Source organism: Tinamus guttatus, unplaced genomic scaffold (genome assembly GCF_059628265.1).
Source record: "Tinamus guttatus ecotype Peru unplaced genomic scaffold, ASM5962826v1 Tinamus_guttatus_pri_ptg000492l, whole genome shotgun sequence".
Classification (NCBI taxonomy): Eukaryota; Metazoa; Chordata; class Aves; order Tinamiformes; family Tinamidae; genus Tinamus; species Tinamus guttatus.
Window position 1 is genome coordinate 1,932,035 of NW_028289026.1, and position 18,673 is coordinate 1,950,707.

The window sequence follows — 18,673 nt, forward strand, 5'->3', positions numbered from 1 at the left end:
AAGCCACAGGAATGAATATGTTCTGTGCCTCTGCTCTATTGGCTCCGTTTCATAGTTTTACTCACTTTATCTTGGCTAATATAACTGCAGATGTTGGTTTTGGTCATGATGCTTTCCTATTTTTTTTATTACTTACTGAACTCTTAGCTATGGAATTCATTAACTATGTCTTTATGCAACCCGTAATTAGCCTTATTAATGATGTTTCCCTGAGCTCTCTGGAGGGCACTTTAGCTCTTGTGTTATGTGCAAGCATGAGATCGTAACTGTTTTATGTGTGGCCATTTTTCCCTGGTGCTATCCTGTTCTTCCTAAACAGTCCTTACCTTTTCACCTTGTTGCACATGAATCTTTTGCTCCAACTTGAGATTAAAAGGAAAGACCTGTTAGTTTACTGGAGACCACTTGTCTCCCCCAGAGTTAGTGTGAGTTCTTTTGTGTATTGTGTTAGGGATTGCCAAATCCAGGAGCCCAAGAGAAACAAGGATGCTGTGGCTCCTTGCCCTCAGATCCAGCTAGTAGCCAGGCTGAGCACGTCCAGTAGGCACACACACAAAAACATGTCAACAACACATGTATGGCCACACAAATCATCACAGACAGAAACACACAGCAGTCATGTCAACACAAACAGTAGCAAAGGCCTCATCCTGTTCCCCTTTCTGATCGATCAGGATATAAGCCTATAATTTGGAAATACATATATATAAGTATTGTATATATGTATATATATGTACAATGTGGAACCCCCAGTAATTGGCCTTGAGTCCGCACTCGCCCCAGCTACTGGCACCTGGACAGGTAAGCCCTTGAAGCCTGCAGCTGCTCCTGCTGCTATTCCATAGAATCCCTTGAACACTCCAAAACATATGTAGACATACACGTATCCCTTCAGTAACTGAGCATAGACACTCTGTCTACTCCGTGACAGCCTCTTGGATCCTCTTGTCTCCAGCTGCCTCATGCACAGACACACACACTCATGTGTCTCGGGTGGTCCCTAGACCTCATGATCTCATGAGTAGTTGGCCTGGACCTTGTGGTCATTTCAGGAGCCTTCTCCCCTGCCTGTCTCACGCACAGACATACATACTTGTCCCAGCCTTGTGGTTGTTTTGATGCCTGGCTCCCAGGGTGCTTGCGCTATTCATTGGCTAGTCCAGCTTGGCACTTGTTAGCCATTTACGCACTGGCGCACGCACCCTGACTTGCTCAAGTCGTAGGCACCATAAATACGAGCCCTTGTGATCTATGGTCCAAGTCCACTTGCCACTACTTCATTTTCATTTTCATTTGCTGGTACCACAGACACATGTGCCCTGTGGCTTGTGGTACCCACTCTGGTTGCTGACATGTAGATCTCCACACACATATGAGCAGGCAAAAGAGAGAACCCCTCACTCAGGAAAAAAGAAGTAGAGTTTGGTGAGAAGACAGGACAGACTGGTAATCAGACAGTGACTAGACACCCATTTACATGTGATTGGCCCTTTTTATCCCTCTGATTTCCCATCCATTTTCCCCTCCAAACCATTCTGATGCATCCTTTCCTTGCCTTTTACTCTTCCCCAAAACAAGCCCCAAAGGCTGTTGGATGTTGGATTTTGATGTGGTTGGCATCTTGTCACCCCCCAATCTTCTGTTCCCTGTATCTTTGCTCCTTTTTGCTTTTTTTCCATAGTGTTATGTTCTGTGAGATTTTTTGCCTTTCTCTGTGATTCTAGGATTAATTGTAGAATCTGTGCTTACCATCTTGATTCCTGTAATAGAATTTCACTTAAAAGTAACAGACAATCCCCCATCCTGGGATAACCTGTTCTGTGAATAGATAATTACTAGTTTAAGTTCAAGCTTTCTTTCTTGTTCTCAAGAAGATATCAATCCCATCCTATGCAATGTCTGGCCAGCATCAGTCAGAGAAAAAGAGAGTTTTTTTCTTGTGTGTGTCAAAGGTGATTTTTTGATAGGAGAGGTGTTATCAGAGAAATGCATATTTTTTACATCCATATGAGGCAAACACTGAACTGCTTCACCTGTGAAGCATTGACCCTGCACAGAAGCTAAAACACACAAAAAAGGCAGGTCGCCAGAGAGGTATCTCATGACTTTTGATAATTCTATGACTAGCAGTTGCTAATCAGTGATTTATATTTAGTTTCTGCTTGTCTTTTTTTTTTTTTTTTTCTGTTTCCTACACGGTATAGCATAACATTTGACGGGTTTCCTGCACCAAATGCAACCAAGCTTACTACAAAACTTACAGCAGTGCACTCGCATCATCCAACACGGCACTGGGCCTAGTGAATATACTAGCCTGTCCACAACTAGATAGTTGCAGGCTTTCTGCTCTAACCTCTCTTCCAAAGCATAGACATGACCCTAGCTATCGGTTTTTAGTATGTTAGTTTCTCAGATACCACAACATTTAGGCAGAGGCATTTCCTACCTTGAAGATGTAAGTGTAATGCTGTGAAATTTTAGAGATCTGTCTAGTTTTATGCTCTGATATTTCAGCTTGTGGCTCTCTTCTAAGACTTTGTTATACCCCACAGTAGCCCAAGTTGAGGATTGGTGCTTGGATGATGCTTCCCATCTCACTTATCACTGCTTAAAGCAGCAGCTGACCAGACGTCTGCCAACAGAACTCCCACTGGTGTATTAGTGGAGTCACCACCAGTAAGAACACCATGTTCATGCAGTGCTAAAAGATCTCTGCTCCAGGTTCCACTTGGTATCTGCCCAACAGTCCTATCTGCAAAACCCCATCCATGCCAAGTGAATGAGGCATTTTTTTTTAATGGTGATTTTTTTTCCTGAGGCCATGCAGGATAGGGCTCCATTTTTCCTTCTGTCTAAGCATGGAGACATGGCATCAAAACAAACTGTCTTTCTCAACTCCAGGTGATGAGAACATCTGTTTAAATTGAGGAGAGGAAGTAGCCTTATCAGGCTGTACCACTGCCATCTCAGGCTCATAAGAATAGGAAACCCCACCCAAGCTGTGTTTGTTTCTGTGCTTCTCAAAAAGCAGAATTTGATGAGTCATTCCAAGCCAATCTGTAAACCTGTGTACTCAGTGCAGATCATTGCGCGGTAGGATTTCCTTGTTAGCCACTGGAGGATTTCCAGGAGAATTCTGTTGCAGGGGAACTCTTGGATAAATTCCCCTTTAGTTCGACTTCATTGTGTTTGGATGATCCAAGCTCATTCCAGGAGTTCACCCTATGAACATGTCTGGAGCTTTCTCACAACTTCCTTTAACTACCATTTGCAAAGTGGATTTCCTATTTCAACCACAATTCTTTTATGGACCTGGGCAGGACTTTTTGGCAGACATCCGCTTCCTGCCTCTCATGGCTAGAAAAACTTACTAACAATACGAAGATGGGCAGAGTTCTTGAAGTCTTTCCTTTGCCATTGTTTTGGCTGTTGCATTGCAGAAGACCAACCAGTCCAAGCTTAGAGACCATGACCATAAGCTCCCAAGAGCTGGGACAGGAGTCTGTACTCCCATGTCATTTGTATGGGATCAGGATGATTATCATAGAATCATAGAATCATTGTGGTTGGAAAAGACCTTCAAGACCATCGAGTTCAAACTTAAAGTCTTCAACCCCCTGCCTGCTAAATCATGTCCCTAAGCGCCTCATCTACATGTTTCTTGAACACTGTCAGGGACGGTGACTCCACCACTTCCCTGGCCAGCCTGTTCCTGTGCTTGACTGCTCTTTCTGGGTAGAAATTCTTCCTCATGCCTAACCTGAACCTCCCCTGGTGCAACTTGAGGCCATTTCTTCTTGTCCTACCTGTAGTTATTCTGGAGAAGAGATCAACCCCTGCCTCACTACAGCCTCCTTTCAGATAGTTGTAGAGAGTGATAAGCTCTCCCCTGAGCTTCCTCTTCTCCAGACTAAATAACCCCAGTTCCCTCGGCTGCTCCTCATAAAGGCTGTGCTCCAGCCCCTTCAGCAACTTCATTGCCCTCCTTTGGACACGCTCTGTATATCGATGTCCTTCTTGTAGTGAAGGGCCCTAAACTGAGTACAAAAACTTCTGCCTTACTGCCCTGAGAGACCCCAAACTCCAAGCTACATTGAGTATATGGTTGGAGCTGTGCATGCCACCTTAGCTTCTGTAACACTAGCATCACTGTGGCTACAAGATCCTTTGAAAATAGGCACTGAGTAAGAAAAATAGAGAGTAGTTTTATTCCAAATCTGTTGAAATACTACTGTAAATATATCAGACTAAGTGAACTCTGGGCTACTTTTGCTTCTTAGATGTTTGCATGAATTATGTTTCTAAAAGTGCAGGTTTGTGTTGGCCACTTGAGAACGGAAGGGATGGGAGAAGGTAGTGTCTAGGAGAAACAGCAGACCAGTAAACTTGAGAGATGACTTTGCAAGATTTACATTTCTGAAATGGATAAATAGGCATTAGTTTAGTTGTAAAAGTGCCACAGTTCTCTGAATAAGAGATAAATATGCTCTTGGGAGAAACAAAGTTTGATCTAAATGAAACCGAAGACCAAAAAATGACTGTAAACGCTTAAATTGGGAAAGCAGTCTCTTTAAATAATGCAGTCTGATCCTAAGAAAAGGAATCACGGATTTAAATGAATTCAGGAAGAGATGAAGGAAACATCCGCATTAGATAAACTCAATTAAGAAAGAGTGAAATTAATTTTTGGATTTGATCTTAACATACAAAATGTCTTGTATAATTATTTTGTAACTGCCCTACTTTAAATGTCTGTAAAATTGTAAATAACTTTAACTTAGTTTGGTTTGAGACTTTGCATTAACATTTAGGTTGCTGAATACCTTTCTCAATTCTGTATTTCTCTATTCTTGCTTTGCCAGAAAAGAAAAAAAAACTTACTATAATTTAGTAACTTAGACTATAGCCAGTCTCCATTCTTACTCCACTTATGTTCTGGCTCCTACTCCTAGCTCTGCTGCTTTTCCTCCATCTGTTAATATGTTAGCATTGTATAATTGGGAATGGCTGCTTATTACCTCTCATACAGTGTTCCAGGCCAGGCAAAAGCCGAGGATTAGACAGATTGCCTTTCTGTTAACCACAGGCTCCCTCCTTATCCATCTTTGGGAAATCTGCTTGAGTGCATCTGCTTTGTTGAAAAGTAGATTCAGTATTGGCACAGATATCTAAAGAGAAGATTATCCAGTAGTTCAGAAAGAGAAAGCTTTATGGTTGGTACAGGGTAATAAAAGAGACATTTGGCCTCTCTTGGACCAAAGTATAAGTTTCACTTTTTCATTAAATGATCCAGCTCCTTATATTAGGATTATTTAGATTCATAACCCTAGAGTTATAAGATGCTTATGTTCATATCTCTGTCCAGGAAATATGTATAATTCATGGCAACTGAAGTATTGCTGATTAAAATTCTGAGTTCTTCATATTTTGGTAGCTTTCCCCCAGGCATTGACTATTTTTTGTGCAAACCGTTCATAGAAAAGCAGGAGGCTGCTATTCCCATATTTGAATGTCCAATTAATGAAAGCTTGGCTGAATGAACTGTCTTTCCTTCTCTTCAGACAGCATTTCAGCTCTTCAGGTCTTTGGTCTTGAGCGTAAATCCAGTTCATAGAATGCACTGGCATGGCTGGATTCTGCTGGCAGCAAGAGACTGCTACCTTAGACAGATACATGATCTGTGTTGACATGTTTCATTATTTAAATACTCTCATTGCTGCTGTGCTGAGGCATTCTTGAACATTTCTTGATCACGTGCCAGCATGAATTCTCATAATGCTGCCATTTGGAGACTGCATGCTTGCTTATGACTATTAGCAAGGTAAATATCTTTGCATCTCACAAGTGATGATTTTCTTTGACATAAAACACTACCTGATGAAATTGAAGCTAAATAGCAATATGTTAAAAGCCTAGGCAGTTTTTAATACGGCCATGGGGCAAGCTTGAACTGCAAAAATTGCTGGTGATGTCATGGCAGACTGTATAAGCACCCTCTGCTGTGTTAATGAAGGATGAAGTGCAAGTCCAAGACTTTGCATTCATCAGCAAATTCACCTCTCATGGATTTGCAGCTGAGTTATCTTGAACACGGATGAGCAGGCTGCATTTTCCTAAACTCTGGGCAATGCAGAGGGACGCTGAGGGAAAAGTGCTGATACCTGTTTTCAAGGGCAGCAGTCCTTGAAATGGCTTTGACCTGAATCTTCTGCTGTTGAGCTGCTGCTCTTCAAGTTCGTTCTAAAGGCCATTCTGCACACCCTGGGAGGGGAGTCTCATCTCACAGTCTGTCTCGTTAATCTATTACTGACGCTGTTGATGAACCATAAGCAGGAGATGGTAGTGAGGACACTGATGATTTCCACCTAGGTCATTTCCACCTGTTTTGTCTACATGTTCTCTCTTGGCTTGTTGATACAGTGCTTCCAGATTGTGGGCTATCTCTCTGTTAGTACTCCTTGCCTTGAAGACCTGTGTGCTTAGTTAAAAATGAAGTGTGCCCTTTGGTTAAAAAGGTGCTATTCAGTAGCTGCAACGGAACTTTCTCACCAGGCTAATTGGTTCATATTTTCCACCTGAAGGGTATCTCATCTGTTTAGTTCCTTGCATGCAAGAAAATTAGCAGAATTAGACATACATAGCGGTGCTGATGGCTATTTTGGGACTAAATGTTAGCATCAACAGTCTCAAGTGTTGCTTGAGTTAGTTTATTTATCTAGTACTAAAAATGTGTGGTAACATTTTTTGTCATCTTGCAGTGATCTTTCTGAAAAGCAAGATAAATGGAGGAAAGCTGAAAATGGTGAGGATGGGGATGGTAGCTCCTGGAAGACTGAATAGGCTGTGTCCTGTAAAATACCTCTCATATCTCATCTCTCCTCTCCCTTCCCCCAAGACCTTTCAGTCCCATTTAACTCAATACCTAGAGGGCAGCCAGGTGGTGTCAGACTGTGGCAGATGTTTCTGCCTTTAGAGTTGCAGAATGTTTAGAGTTTCTTTGTTGTCCTAAGAAGAAGTAACAAAGCATCCGTTGCTTGCAATGATGATGTATCTGTCAGAGGTAGAGTGAGATACTTAGACAGCTTTGGTGGAGGTAGTTCTGTTTGTTTAGCTTTGTACTTCAAAACAAAAATGACCCTCTGATAGAGCAACTCCAGTTTAAATAACTTTGGTTCCTATGTGGTTGCCCTTTTCCTGCTCTTTAGGCACCAGTGTGTTTCAATTATATGTGTGGGTGCTGAAGTACATGCTTTTATTTCAAAGCCAGCAGTTTCATTTTGGTTATGGCTGTTGTAAGCTACCATCTAGTTACTGACTAAACTGTGTTTTGTCGTAGGACTTTCTTCTGTTTTTGACAACTCCTGTAACAGTTTTGTACTTTGAGTAGCAGCTTCCAAATCAGCTTGCTTAATAAATCTCTCAGTTCACATTTGAAATTCCCGCTTTCAAGTTTGAAATTTACCTTTGCTTCTGGCAGATATTTTCAAAAGCATCTCATGCAATTAAGTAATTGATGTCCTGTATAGATTACTTGTTGTGTGAAATTTAAGGCAATTGCACCCATTCTGCAAAATTAGAATAATTTCTATAAATACAAATTAAAGAAAGAAATTCTCAGTTGATAGAATGATTTTTAATAGAAGGACTTTAATTAAAGTCTGAAGGATAAGGTACTTTACTAGACTTTTGGATTTAATTAAAAAAAAAATGTAAATTTGTTTGGAGATAGGACTGATAATTTTGTTTTAAAGGCTTTAAAACACCATAAAGAGAAGTAGTTGTAAGTGGTGTTGAACATATCCAATTAAGTAGTTCGAGGCTTTGTATTAGCTCTGCTATTTTTATTAAAAATTTCCTTAGCAGCCCTGCCTATGTAATATGGTACCACACAGCTGACTGTGTGAATTGGTTAGCTATATAACTACATCATACTGTAAGTGCAGGATCAAAGAAATAGCAAAGGAAGGGAAGAGATCAGAATTGTGGACAGAAGGAAATGTTACCAATTTGAAGACATTAATGCAATGTGCCTTTGGGGAAAAATGTTATATGACTATTTAGTTATTTGTTTATGGTCAGGAAATATCACTCTAGCGGTTGTGGGGAATTTGAAAGACAGGCAGCTAGAGGAAAAGAAACTCAGAGGTAGCTTGTGTGCTAGAAGAGAAAGACGTTTATTAAATAGCACGATTCACTGCTCAGGGCTTAAACACAGTGCAGCAGCACAGGATCCTAGGGTTCTTATTTTAAATACTGAGTGAGATGTAACTGAACAACCCCATAAACAAATCCTCACTGGATTTTTTTTTTGTTCTTTTTTGGGTTTTTTGTTTTTTTTTTTTTGCTTTTGCCTAATACCCTGAATTGTAGGAGATAAGGAATTAACTATGTAGAAACTAATTATGGTAATTGTGTGACTCTAGACATTCTGCATTGAGTGGTAAGCTATCAAACTACTGTGAATTGATTTTAGTAAGATAGGTGAATCTAGAAGTTAAAAGTTTGTGAGCAGGTGCTGTTTATAGTAAAGTTTGTATTTTTAATGTCCCTTCTTCCACACAGGTCCATTGAGGATGTAAGGATAGATCATGCCTTCTTGGTAAATCCTTTATAAGGTGCCTGTGCTTTTTTTCTCTCTCTCTCTCTCTCTCTTTTTTTTTTTCCTGTGCTTGTTTGACACTTGCATTGTTTGCTTAGAAATATTTCTAACTCACTAAAGAGAAGATTGCTACACATCTCTCGTCTACTCTTCCTGGTGTTTATTCTGTTTCAAATGCATTTCTTCTTTAAACTACTCATGACTTTGATTTTCCATCTTTGATGTATCCTATCTTAACTGGACCCATGCAGCTGAAGACACAAATGCTGATAAAGAAATAAACAGAGAATCAGAGAACAGATTAGTTTGCAGTAAAAAGAGTAGAGACTAGAAATCCTAAGGCCTTCCCTAGGAGAGCAGCAAGGGTCAGCATAACTGACTTTCAGAAAGTAGGACTTTTGGGCAGTGTAGGTTTTATTTTCACGCATGCTGATGAAGAGGAGCTAGACCAGAAGATCTCTCTTTGCTGTAAGAATTAATCTCACAGTTTTCTATTAGCTCATTCCGCGAACCGAAAATGGTAATTGTGCCAAGGATGCCAGGTCCCTTTTGTAGACCCTACATTATTTTTCCTTAGATGTTAGAGAATATTTTGAAATTCCCCCAGAGCACAGTTAACAGGGGAGGCCAACAGACACAGGGGTTACCCAGCAGTTCGCACAGAGGGGCGCACGTGGGTTCAGACGTACTGCAGGGCATGTTCCCCAGCAGCTACCAGATCTCCAGAGGGAAGATTCAGTCCTCCAGGTCTGAGGTTGCAGGGAGTGCCCAGTGCCGCTTGCTGAGGCTTTGGCAGCTGAAGATGGTGACCTTGTCTCCAGAAGGGGAGTACTTTATCTCCAAGACCCTGTAAATACAAAGGTCTGTGTTCTCAGCTGTGCCAAAGGAGGGACAGGTAGAATCTGCACTTGTCAGTTTGGGAAATACAGACTCCCATGACAGCGAAGGCTGGAAGCTGGTGACTTCTGGCACCGGAAAGAAGGTTCCTGCCCCCTGACAGATCTACAGCTAGAGACTAGGTCAGTGTCGTGGTGACGGATGTGGGGCTGAAGGGTCTGTTCAGCAACGCACGGAACCAGCTGAGCCCAAGCCATGCAGCAGCATGAGGAAGCAGCTGTAAAGGGGGAGATTTCTTCCTGCAGGGGACAGACATCCCCACCTGCCAGCATCACCTCCCGTCTAGGGAAGCTGACTGCTTGCAGGCACCTCAGATCAGGCACATTGTGTACAGACTGCTGAGGCTGGTCCAGCCCTCAAACTTTTGCCAGCTGCTGCTTTTCCATATGATGCAGCAAGGGAGCATACCAAGAGCGACTGCGTGGTTCTAAAGGTGAAGGTCAAGGACATGGAGACCTAGGTGATGTTCTCCTTAATCCTGCTGGTGAGAGGGAAGGGTATGAGAAGGATTGCACATGCCTATGCCCTGTTTAAATTATGAAAGCATCTTTTCAAGAAATGTCTGAAGGACATGTAGAAACTTGAATTTAAACCTGTCTTCTGTACTGTAACTGTGGTTCTATCTTCATTTCTCTCCGAAAGAACTGACCACAAAACATTACCCATTTGGATCTATAGAACTGGGCTTCAGTGTAACAATATGGTGGCATTTGGCTTCAACTAGTTTTTAGTTCTTTCTGTATTAAGGATCTTCAGATTTAGGCAGCTTATTCTCTTGGGCTCTTTTTTTTTTACCTTAACTGATATGTTAAAGCTGTATTTTAGTTAGAAGCTCACCTGCATATACCTTATGTATTGCCATGTAAAACCAGATCATGCTTCAGAGGGGCTTATAGTACTGCTTAATTACTGTTCAAGGTTTCTGAGTGCCAGTTCTGTCCACAGACCTCTCATTAACTGCATCCTAGATAGACAGAAAAAGAGGTCTCTAGGATTTCATAGTTCACTAAGCCAAAGGAAAAAATAACTCTTAAATCATCAAGTACGTGGTTCACAGAAATGATGAATAAATATAGCCGTATTAATAAACTTCAAAGTTCTGTGCCTTGAAAAGTCATTTAGACTTTGAGACAGCTATTTCATCTAAAACATTAACACACACAGATTCAGAACTGAGAGCAAAGAGAAGCAGAGAATTATTAAAGCAATCTACAGAAGAGTCTCCTAGTTTTCATGTGCTTTACGGAGGGTTGTGGAACACCTTCAATATAAATCATTCTGGGTAAATGCACATAATATCTTGCCATGTTGAACTTCAGTTTAAGGAAGGAGTTCAGCAGTGTGCTTTTTTTCTGCATAGATGTACTGCCCATTGGAAGACAAATTAAAATAAATGTTTGGTGCTCAGTTTAAATAAGGGGGACTTTTATTTACCTTTTTATCTAGGTATGCAGCAAAAAAAAACCCAAAAATAAAAAAACAAGGTTAGCGGTTTGGGAAGCTGCTGCAGATACCAAATAGCTCAGTGGAACACATCAGAACTTTGCTTCACAATTAACCTTTACATTTAGTCTGTCTTTCAAGTAAATTACAATGTTAGTATGCAAGAAGAAATTTCTAAATATTTTTGTGAGGGCTTACTAGCTGCAGAAGTACAACTGCTCTTCAGTGTATATGGAAAAGTGTGAAGAAAACAGCTGTATGCTTCTTCCTCTCACACTTGAGAATCATCATCAGTAAACATAGACTATGAATATGTTTTATCATCTACTACTTTAATTACTTTTCTTATCTTAAAGGCAACAGATCTGCTTTGAATAATAACATTTGTTTGTGTCTGCATACCTTCTGAAAGGAGCAAAATACTGTTAACTGAGTGTTGAACTCCAGCATTAACAGTCCAATGAAAATGAAATCTTCCAAAAATTTACACAACAGTTTCAGTAAATCTTAATATTCAAACTCTCCAAAGTCTCCCAACCTGCCAGTTGGGCTAAGGCAATTTTATGGGACAGAATAAGATGCATGGGAAAAGGGTCACTGTTTTATATTTTTTTTCTGTGGAGCAGAGATGAGCGCCTAACCTCATTGGACTGCTCTTGCAACCTAATAATGTTCCAACATTTGAGTACTCCAGATTCAGGCTATGTTTGGATCTAGTTCAAAGAAAAACAGTTATGTTCTTTGCATTTGTCTGGTCCATAGCCTGACATATGGGATGTGTTAAACTGAGGTCTAAGCGCAATGATGATATCACCAGCACAGTGCAATAATATCAATGTCAGAAGAGCAGACTGGTGAGCTGCTAAATTTTGGAACTGAACGCTGCCTCACGTCCCTCTATTTTGTTAACCCCTTTTTAAAAGAAATATAATTTTGCTAATGTAGAACTGTATTGCTCTTGTCCTCACAGAGGCTTCTGTTCAGCCATGGTGCTATCAGCCATGGGAGGACTGACTTTTCTCTGTAATTCCTGCTTTATTCACAAGGTACTTTTCACTTGCTTCTGCCCTCAAGCTCCTTGCTTCTTGTGCTTTACTACCCCATGGATGAGTCTTCCATTCATACTGCATGACTGCAGACCTCTGCTTGAACTTTCTTCCTCTCCTTCCTCGTATATTAGTTGACTTTTCCACTGTGACAGTGAATAAGAAAGGAAACGACATATTGCAGACTCGGAAAGAATTATAGTCTTAGCTTCTCCTAGCAGAAGTGTGTGTTTTGGCTCTTGAAAATGAGAACAGGGTTTCATACCAAAGGGAGGTAAAATATCAAATATGTTTCTGCAAAATGTATCATCACTGCAGTTGCACTTTTCCTTCTAAGGCATCGAGTCCTCCATGTGGCAGTGCCTATGTTTGCTGCTTCTTGCTTTGCCTTTGAACGAACCTTCAAAGAATTATAATATTAACTCCAAGAGTCAAAGAGCCACTACTCTAGTTGAAAAATCATAGCTTTTCTATTTGTCTCTAAATAATATTTGTGTTTTTTTTGTCCAACTTCTCTTTTTAGCATTTCTTACTTGCTCATAGTATGCATGTGAGAAAGAGGGAGTAACAGCAGGTTGAACATCAAGCTTTAGAGAGGTAATAAGCATTTACAAAAAAAATGCAGACTCTGCTTTGATCTGCTCATTCTCACTATTGCCAGAGCCTGTGACTTGTCCAAATCCTAACTCTGCACTTCAGTTCCTTTGATATCAGGTCCCGGGACAATGTTTTGCAGCGTCCCAGGAGGTTCTGGCTGGACCTTTTTTCAGCATAGGTTTTGCTGGCTTCTCTCCCAACTAAACTGACATGGGTCTTGATAGTGCAGTAGCACTTGTACATTGGGATTGCAGGCATATGAGATTTAAGGATTAAAGGTAGGAGACTTCATTTAGCAGTAGATGTAAAATTCCTACAATACTCTCACTGAAAAGACGACTTGAAATTCTTGTCTTCCGATGATAATATGATTATTGGTGATACTGAAGCAAGTTTTGTGCAAATACCTTGTCCTATTGCTATTAGCCCTGTAGTGGTACTCTGAGGTCTGAGCCTAATAAATCCCCTCTTCTCATTTGTGACATAAGGGAAAAGAGCAAACCAACACCCTTCCTACTCAGGTATCTTCCTCACTGAGGAAGGAACACTGCTGAGAGTGAGGGTTACTCTTGTCATGTAGCTTTAGGAAGATTGTGAATTTGTTACAGAAAGATTGCAATTTTCTTCTTTTGTCCCCATCAAATCCTCCATCCAGGGTAGGATGATGCACTGAAGATAGCTGCCTGTATAAAAACTATAAGTGTCTTTAGTTTACATTTCTATCATTTTTTCTAATCTCCACATATTGCATGTTTTGGTAGTATTTGTTGTGAAAGGCATCATTTAAAGTAGAGGTAGAATTATGCTATCTCTATACATTTAGAAAATATTATATAAGAATAGACAGCAGATCACCATGCTACTGTCCTGCTGTTGCATACTTCAGATGAAAATGGCACCTTTCCTTTCACTCATGCTTTTTTTTGATCATTGAGTAATGGGGAAATATGCACAATTTTATTTTCCTTGTTTGTAGTGGGCTAAAACACTGAGTTTGGAGTCCTTTTTTATGGAATTATGTGCTGTCACCTAGCTTTAAGAAATATGGGGGTTATTTTTGTTGTTGAGGAAATTGCATTCTGAAGTTATGTTTAGGTATTTTAGAAGTTCAGAATTAACCCCAAACAACAGAGGAATCCATGAGCATGTATGGTTGTATGAAAAGATTACTGAGAAATCTGTTTGCTAGAACTGGTAATGGAAACTGGCTAATCTCTTTGGGTAAGTTAATTACAACACTGTGTGTTCTAGAATATCTTTATAAACTAGGATAATATGGTGCTTGTATTCCTGTCAGATTTTAACGTCTTCTATACAGGATGTTGTTCTATTTAATATCTCACTATTGTCTATTCCATTTTAGGGAACTTTCAACAATTCTATTAAATACAACAAGGAGAAAGCATAAGCAAATAGTGGGTATGCAGACGTAACAAAACCTAAATGTTTTATGCAGAAAAGATTCAACAATGTCTCCTATCGACGAAGAATGAATCATATTTTCACATTTTATGGCATTGCAGTACAATCCTGGATCAAATCACACACACTATTTTAACAAAAAGAAATGCGTGATACTATTTGCACTGATCTGATGATATGAAAATAAAGTATTGAAAGGAGTGTGATTATTGTTTTCTTTACTCTTTGTATTTTGCTGTGCTAAATGGATTTACTTAATAAAAGAATTTCTGCACAAAGTGATAACCACAGAGTTAAAGAAGCCTCACAGGCCAAAGTTGTTGATATGAAAGGAGTAAGACTTACATAGTAACTGGGTTTCATAGTAAGCATAAGCTTTTAGAAGCAGTGAAGGGAACTTCAGCCACACAAATCCTGTTATCCTCACTGGGCTATATGATTATGCTGCTGAGATCATACTGAAAAGGTACATCTGGGCTACAGTGCAGCTGCTTGGATACGAATCAGGCGAGCTGCTCTGTCGTTCTTGCTGGTGTTGAGTAGTGTTTTGCCTTGCCAAAAATTCTCTTAAAATTAAATAATCTAATCATGGCCAGTGTAAGAATGGCAGACCTGAATTTCATGTTAATGGGAAACAAATACTGCAAATAATGCAGTCTGATAAACAGGAATGTTATTTGGCAAATAATTTAAAGCTCAAATTATGCCATGACCAGTAAGTTCCCATTAAATCATGAAAAGCAGATCCCAGTCCCACTGAAATCAATGGAAGTTTTCCTATTGACTTCAGTGATAGAATTTGGACGTCTTTTAGATTTATCTTCCAATTTACAATCATTTTTCTGATGCTTACTAAATATTCCCCAGTGTTTATACATTAAAATGTGTTGCCAACTCAAATAGCTTTGTGTTGTACTGTAAAATCTAAAATAAAATATTTGTTTTGGCATCTTCATAAGTGGAATTTTTGCCTTGTGTTTAGAACTTATTCTACACTGCTAACTGCACGTAGGGAATGTTCCTTGCTCTTTTAAAGACATTTTTAGTGCACGTTTAAGACATTAACTGCAACTTTGTGGATTGGATTTTCTGTTCAGTGAATTTATCAATCTAACTCTGTTAACAATCTTTAAAGTCCTTCTGCACATCAGATGATTGTTTTTATCTGTGAGACTGTCAGTTTGTCTTTAATGCTAAGATTATCATTAGTAGTATGATATTAACGTTTTAAGTTGCTAACTGTGTTTTATTCTGTCTGTGAAAGAGGAGAGTTACTTGTGAGCAAATAATGCCATTGTTTTGATGCTTTTTTACTAAATTACTTTATTGTTTGCTGAACAACTGTGCTCATGATCAGTTTATATCTAACAGTTTATATCTGTGCTCAGTTGTTGATCCCTGTTAGTGCTACCTCGTGTGTGAGTAGCCTCTGGGAATCTAGCAGACCCCAAAGAAACAAAAGTTTACTTCTTATTGCCCTGCAACTTGCTTCACTAATCTGCTTTTTTTCTGTGTTCAGTGCCATGTTTTTCATCCCTAAATGTTTTCTGATGCATCATATCTTTTCTGCTAATGTGCTTTGCTCTGACATTTCCATTCCCACCCTCATTATGTAATCAATGTGGCAGGAAGGGTGCAGCATTTATACCTCAAACATGAGTGCCCATAGTTATACCCGGATGGCATCGTTCACTCATTTTCCCTCCTCACAATCTGAATCCACTGTTTCAGCAACCTTATTTTAACAGTCATGTAGCCATCTCTGTGCATTGGGCCAGATCTCTCAAGGGCTACAGAAACCTGCTCTTCCTGTTTTTCCGTGCTATGCCTTTCTCTTACTTCCTGCCCTGTCTTTTTACCTAACTGAATGTACCACTTTTCCTTGTGTTTCATGTTTTGTTAAAAACCTCTTACTCTAAAAATCTTCTTGTAGGCTTGCCTTGCAATTTGTCTCTAAGCTTCACTTTTTTCCCTCTCATTTCCCCTTGGTTTAGCTAGACCTGAGAGATGGTTAATATGTATCTGCTGATTCTGAGCAGCTGCTTTCTGTTGCCTTTTTATTTTTGTGTAAACATCTATTGGAGAGGCACTTGACTAAATGTGTTAGCATAGAAATTCTGAATTCTGAGATCTTTGCATTTTAGTCTTCCTGTGTTGAGTATATTGGTTGTATATTGCTTATGTTTAATACAGCATATTCAATCAATCTATTTTACTCTAGACTCCCAGAAGGAGATTCCTTTCTAACTTTAGATACCTAAAATGGCACCTAAATAGGTGTTTCTAAAGAGATGTTCCTCTTATTTGCTTTAATGCTGAGATGAACTATAGAAATTCTTGTGTGTTTTTTTTCTTATGTTGGCCGTGAAAGGATTCTAGATAGCTCTTTTAGATGTGTATATCTATCTACATTGTCTATACCTAAAGCTTTGTCATGAATCCTACGTCTTGTGTATACATATATATATATTCCTGAGAATGAAAATGACCTGCTGGCTTGGTGGCATTATATTACAGTTAACGTGTTATTTCTGAGACTCTGTATTTTTAGAAGAAACATTTCTTTCTCGTGGGTCTCCCAAAGCTAAGTTTGACAAGGTTCATAATAGAATTTAAGTTGATAATGACCAAATGATTTTGTTTCTGTGTTTAGGATAAATGTGTTCAGTGATTTTGCACCTGGAAAAAACTTTAACCATTAAGCTTAGTGGAGAGAGGAAGGTATACATTTCTTTAGTTATAATTTTATTGTTGAATCCATTCTTTTTATTTTCATGATTTACAGGAAGTCTGTTTACGTGTAAAACTCCAGCTATTGCAGATATTGTGATCCTGGTAGATGGCTCTTGGAGTATTGGCAGATTCAACTTTAGACTTGTTCGTCTGTTCCTTGAAAATCTGGTTTCTGCTTTCAATGTGGGATCTGAGAAAACAAGAGTAGGTAAGGTACCAGAATTTTTTCTTAATATTTCAGGTCTGTAGCTGTCTAAAAATTTCATTTTTTTTCAGGATAGTAAACAGCTTGATTATACTTATTTGTGCAAGATTAGTCCTTGTTTTTTCCACTCCCAAGTGGTATATACTTGCAACTCCCACTTCTATCCGTAGGAGTAGTGCTGCTGGAGGATTTGTAGTACTAATGAAGATATTCCTCACGATGTACTGCAATATTCAGTTTACTTAAACTCTAATGCAATGACAGTGGAAAACAGTGCAAATACTCTTATTTCAACCAGAATTATGTGGAAGTCTGAAATTTTAATTTGAAAGGAAAAAGGAGGTCAATGGATGGCTTTTCTCATCCTTTGGAAAAGACTTAAATGTTCTATTTCTGTTCTGCTACTTACACTTCAGTCTTCTCAGAAGCTCATTAAATAAAACTGTTCTTTTTCACAGAGTGATTTCTTGTAGTCTTACTGAAGTCTGAAAGGGGGTATGTCCCTTCTCATTTGCTTTCTTGTTTTTAGCACTTGTTGTGCTAAAAAGGAAAGGTTTTGAAAATAAATTGAGGATTAGCCAAGAATAAATGTCTTTGGAGATAATAACAGTTTTTTGGAGTCGACATAGGCAGTTTTCTGTTTATGATGGCATACTTTTGGTAACCTGGTACATAAAGTGTAAATATCTGAAAAAAAAATACTTATTGTCTAATGCAGTACCTTCATTTCTGGTTTGTTAGGTCTTGCACAGTACAGTGGTGATCCCCGGATTGAATGGCATTTGAATGCCTACGGCACAAAAGATGCTGTTTTGGATGCAGTCCGTAATTTACCATATAAGGGAGGAAATACGTTAACAGGTACAATGTGTCTTTCAACTTTAGCTTTTTTATTAAAAAATATATATTGCTGCACAAACTAAGAATTGTAAGTGCTTGTTACGAAAGATAGAAATAATCTTTAATCTTTCAATTTTAGTGTCTCTGAAAACTCTCTGAAGTGACTATCTCGTTGGCTTCATTTGGGAGTCTTTCCAGCCAAGATGAGATCTCATAAAGCAAAATGTATAAAACTTTCTGTGGATACAGTAAAACCTTTTAGTTGTTAGGAAGAGAATGCAAAATCAATTCATGCTGTTATTACACAAATCTTTATTCTGGAGAAGGAAAAAATGCTGTTTTAATACTTGACAAGAGGCAATGGCAACTTTGCAAATGATCATCTGAGACTTTTAGACTTCTGTTGACCTTTTGGTAGTTATAGCAATGAAGCCCCAGGTGATTCCCAGTGATAGGTAGTTGGGGATTGCTTGTCAATGTGGAAAAAATGCAATTTCTGAGTACAACTCCAGTATCAGCAGAGCAGCAGCTTTTGCAGGAGAATGATGGACCTAAAGACCCAGACAAGTCTTCAAGTAAATTGCTGACAATTTAAAAGGAGGAATTTGAGGGGAGAAAGAAGTGTAAACGTTCTCTTTTTCTTTTCTAGTATATTTTATTTTCATGGAAGGGGTGGTTAAGGTAAGATGGAGAACAGAAAGACTGTATTATGATCCTAGTAATGACACAAATCTGAGGGAGCAAGCAGAAAATGATCATGATTATCTCGTAGGAATATTAGAAGATGTGTTAGGAACCTGTAGGAGTTTTCAGTTATCGGGTTTTATTGGGACAGCTAAGTTAACCCTGTGCAGTCATTCCTCTCTTCTGTCCTTTGCAATAATTAGCAGT

General features: G+C 39.2%; 1 protein-coding gene across 1 annotated transcript in view; it reads left to right on the plus strand.

Annotated features, from left to right (window-relative positions):
• Nucleotides 1-18,673, plus strand: part of COL14A1 (collagen type XIV alpha 1 chain) — a 113,762-nt gene that overhangs the window by 17,372 nt on the left and 77,717 nt on the right. Inside the window, exons 5-6 of the mRNA XM_088533300.1 lie at nucleotides 16,790-16,945; nucleotides 17,684-17,803. Coding sequence (XP_088389426.1) covers nucleotides 16,790-16,945; nucleotides 17,684-17,803 — 276 coding nt within the window. The remainder of the gene's footprint in view (nucleotides 1-16,789; nucleotides 16,946-17,683; nucleotides 17,804-18,673) is intronic.